Source organism: Myotis brandtii, unplaced genomic scaffold (genome assembly GCF_000412655.1).
Source record: "Myotis brandtii unplaced genomic scaffold, ASM41265v1 scaffold766, whole genome shotgun sequence".
Classification (NCBI taxonomy): Eukaryota; Metazoa; Chordata; class Mammalia; order Chiroptera; family Vespertilionidae; genus Myotis; species Myotis brandtii.
The window spans coordinates 169968-174094 of record NW_005371060.1 but is presented as its reverse complement, the minus strand read 5'-3'; the positions used below and the strand labels follow the sequence as shown (position 1 = coordinate 174094).

At 40.6% G+C, this 4127-nt stretch overlaps 1 protein-coding gene across 2 annotated transcripts in view; it reads left to right on the top strand.

Annotated features, from left to right (window-relative positions):
* PARG (poly (ADP-ribose) glycohydrolase) overlaps nt 1–4127 on the top strand; it is a 192857-nt gene that overhangs the window by 138519 nt on the left and 50211 nt on the right. For both annotated transcript variants that reach the window (XM_005883121.2, XM_014530716.1), the window contains exon 13: nt 3576–3723. In XM_005883121.2, coding sequence (XP_005883183.1) covers nt 3576–3723 — 148 coding nt within the window. The remainder of the gene's footprint in view (nt 1–3575; nt 3724–4127) is intronic.

Here is a 4127-nt window from a genome sequence, read left to right as displayed (position 1 = left end):
TTCGCTTCAACTGCCTGGCTGCCGGCCGCCATCTTGGTTGGCAGTTAATTTGCATATCGCCCTGATTAGCCATTGGGAGGCGTGTCGGAGGTACGGTTAATTACCATGTTTGTCTATTATTAGATAGGATATATTATTTAGGCAGTATCAATTTAGTGCTAATAACTTCTTTAATAATTATTCTGTCATTCTGCTTATGTGCCTGACTCCTGTCCTGGCTAGATTGTAAATGCTTTGAAACTGTCTTACTCATCTTTGCATCCTATGATTCCCAGCACAAGATTCAGTCAATATTTGTTGAATTGAACAGTTTAAGCCATAAATCACCCAGTGCATAAAGACCTCATTATGTAGTAGGTAACTAATTCTAATCAATGGACTAGTTTAACTAAAATTATCTATATATATATAAAAGCCTAAGTGACTGTCTAAACCAGCAGTCACCAACCTTTCGGACCTCACGGACCACCAGTAGTCCAAGGACCACCGGTTGGCGACCGCTGGTCTGACTGTTCGACCATCTGACCGGTAGCTCTGATGCGCAATGACCACCAGGGGGCAGACACTCTGACTGGTAGCTATGACATGCAATGACCACCAGGGGGCAGACGCTCAATGCAGGAGCTGACGAGTAACAGCAACTTTTCAGAGTGCCCTCTTGCACTCAGGGACCCCTCAGGGGATGTTGGGCTGCTGGTTCCGGCCTGATCCCCGCAGGCCAGACCGAGGGACCCCACCTGCCAGAGGGACCCCGCGCACTCTGCAGACGACCTTCAAGCCACAGGTGGCACTTGCTACTAATTAGAAGGTGGTGCCCCAACTGGTTTAGCTCAGTGGAGAGAACCTCGGCCTGTGGACTGAAAGGTACCAGGTTCGATTCTGGTCAAGGGCATGTACCTTGGTTGCGGGCACATCCCCAGTAGGAGGTGTGCAGGAAGCAGCTGGTCGATTTTCTTTCTCATCAATGTTTCTAACTCTCTATCCCTCTCTCTTCCTCTCTGTAAAAAAATCAATAAAATATTTTTAAAAAGAAGAAGAAGGTGGCCTCAGGTGCAGCCGGCCAGGGAGGGGCCGCGGGAGGTTGGCTCCAGGGTGTGTCTGGCTCGTCTCGCTCAGTCCTGCCCTGCCAGCCACCTTCTAATTAATTTGCTTTTAGTGTGCACGAATCTGTGCACCAGGCCTCTAGTTTTTCTATGATAGCTAAAGAGTAACTGTTTTTTAGCATTGACTTAGTATGCCAGAATATAAATCCAAATGTATATGATTCTCTGTGGTAACTCATTTCAAGAATTTGTCTAATTGTAATTTTCAGTGTTTTCCAAGTTCTATACTTAAATAATACTTTGCCTTCTGTTAATTTCTGTCTTTTCTCATATTTTTCCATATCAAAAGATTCATATTCTTGTTTTACTCTTTTGTAAAATAGGTTTCAGATTATCATATAATGTCATAATTGCTTTAGAGAACATAAACAAATTTTAAGAAATCTTATATTTGAAAAGATAAGTAAAATAAAAAAAAAAAAAATATATATATATATATATATCTGCCCCAGCTTTTGGCATAGAGCTCCTAAAACCCGGGTAGCTATGTAAGTAATGAGAGCACAAGGAGCATCTTTTATTCTAATACTAGAGGCCCAGTGCATTCATGCACTGGTAGGGTCCCTAGTGGTTGCCAGCTGCTGCCAGGGCCTCCCTCCTTTCCCCCAGCTGGCTCGCCCCCTGGTCAAACTCCTGGACTAACTCCCGGTAGAGGGGACAATTTGCATACTACACTTTTATTATATAGGATTTGGTCTTTGGTTTTGACACAGAGCTCCTAAATCCCTTGGAATTTTCTGTGTCACAGGAGTGAGTGTCTTTTGTTGTAATGAGGTGATTCTTGGTGGACTCCTGAATAGCTTCAGGAACGGGGCTGGTCACCAGAAAGCCAAAGCCATGCTTAGAAGTTTGGAACTCTCTACCTGACCTCTCATCCTCTGGGAAAGGGAATGGTACTGGAGACTGAGTTCATGATCAATCACGCCTACGTGCTGTAGCTTCCATAAAAATCCCAAAAGTCTGGAATTCAGAGAGCTTCCAGGTTGGTGAACATGTGGAGGTACTAGGAGAGTGAGTGACTTGTGGGAAGAATGACTTGCCTGGAAATTCTGTGCCCCTTCCCAAATACCTTGCCCTGTGTATCTCTTCATCTTGCTGTTCATCTGTGTCCTTTATTATAACCTTGTAATAAACCAGTAAATGTAAGTGAGCATTATCTTGAGTTCTGTGAGCTGCTCTGGCAAATTATCAAACCCCAGGAGGGGGTCATGGAAACCCCTATTAACCAATCAACTAGAAGTTAGGACTTACAATTGGCATCTGACGTTGGGCAGTCTTGTGGGACTGAACCCTTAGCTTTTGAAATCCAATGCTGACGCCAGGCAGATAGTGTCAGAACTGAATTGAATTATAGGACACCTAGGTGGTGTCCCAGAATTGCTTGATGTGACAAATACCACACATTTGGTGTCAGAGTGTAGTGAGTTTGGTAGCAGTGTGAAGTTAAAGGGGAGATACAGGAATGTGGTTTTCCTACACAGTATATAAGCCTCTCTCAACACTACTTAACTGAATTCTGGGGGTTTTTTTGTATGGGTATGGTTATGTGTGTGCACAGTTTTATATAAGTGTGTAATATAACTCCTCAAATAGAGTAATCTAAGGCAAAGTTGGAAACCATTTCTTACATATTTCCTCATAATTCCTAGCGTTGTGTGACATCTTGGAGTGCTTAGTAAGTTTAAGACAAACAAATAATGATGGCAAGTTGAGTTTGCTTTCTCTTGAGGATTGTATAATCATCATTATTAATAGGAGCTTGGGGATCCAATCTTAGTATTCCACAGGAAGCTTATGTATAGTTTTAAACTAAATTGGAAATATTTTGTTGAATCTTTATTGTTAAACTAGGTTTTATTCTTCATTTATTTCCTTAGGTATATTTTTAAAAAATAGTTTGTAATGTTCATGTAGTTGGGAGTTTGCAACTGAATTTAGAAGGACAAAGTTCCTACCCCTTTATTCTTCCATAGAAGGAAAGTTTACCCCAAAAAAGGTCAATTACTGAACTTTAAAGTTCTTTAAGAACAAGTTTTTGATTGCCATATTATATAAGAAAGGTATAGTTATATTAAAGTCTATGAAATACATAAATGGAAATTGAGTAGTGAATGGTGGGGAAATGATCTTGAGAACTTTCCAGATACAGCCTTTCTTGATTTGTGGTCCTTGGAACACAAAAGGTTTATAAATGAAAATCCATATAATTACATTGAGTCTTTTGCCTAAAAGCTCCATTTTCTAGGTTCCTTCTAAGGTTTTGGATCTAAAGAAATATGCAGAGATGTTGACTGCAGTGAGATGGAAAGAGTGCAGCCAACCACAACCTATTCTTCCTGAAAAGATTACTAACTTGGAGTTGATTTATATAGGAAAGGAAAGCAAGATTAGAGATTAGAGGTGGTATACTTGTGTATCATTTAATGTAGGTAATTTAGATCATCATTTAACATGCCACATTTTTCCAAATAGGTGGATTTTGCAAACCGTTTTGTTGGAGGTGGTGTAACCAGTGCTGGACTTGTGCAAGAAGAAATTCGCTTTTTAATCAACCCCGAGTTGATTGTTTCACGGCTCTTTACTGAGGTGCTGGATCACAATGAATGTCTTATCATCACAGGTTAGTTTGGGATAATCTATGAATATATATCATGAAAACTAGAGGCCACTCAGATAAGCTTTTCTCTGCCATGGGCATTAGTCCCAATATTGTTATTCATTAATTTATATTTGGTGTTTTGAAATTGTTATACAGTTGGCCCTTGAATACCAACCCACACTCCCAACTCCATGCAGTCAAAAATTCACGTATAATTTTTATTTCCCCAAAATTTAAGTTGTCCCTCAGTATTGGTTCCAGGACCCCCTGCACATACCAAAATCTGAGGATACTCAAGTCCCCTATAAAAATGGCATAGATCAGTGCATACAGTCGGCCCTCTGCATCTGCAGAATCCCAAACGGGGATCAAAAACAGTACAGGTATTTACTGAAAAAAATCCACATATACTATTAAGTGGCACC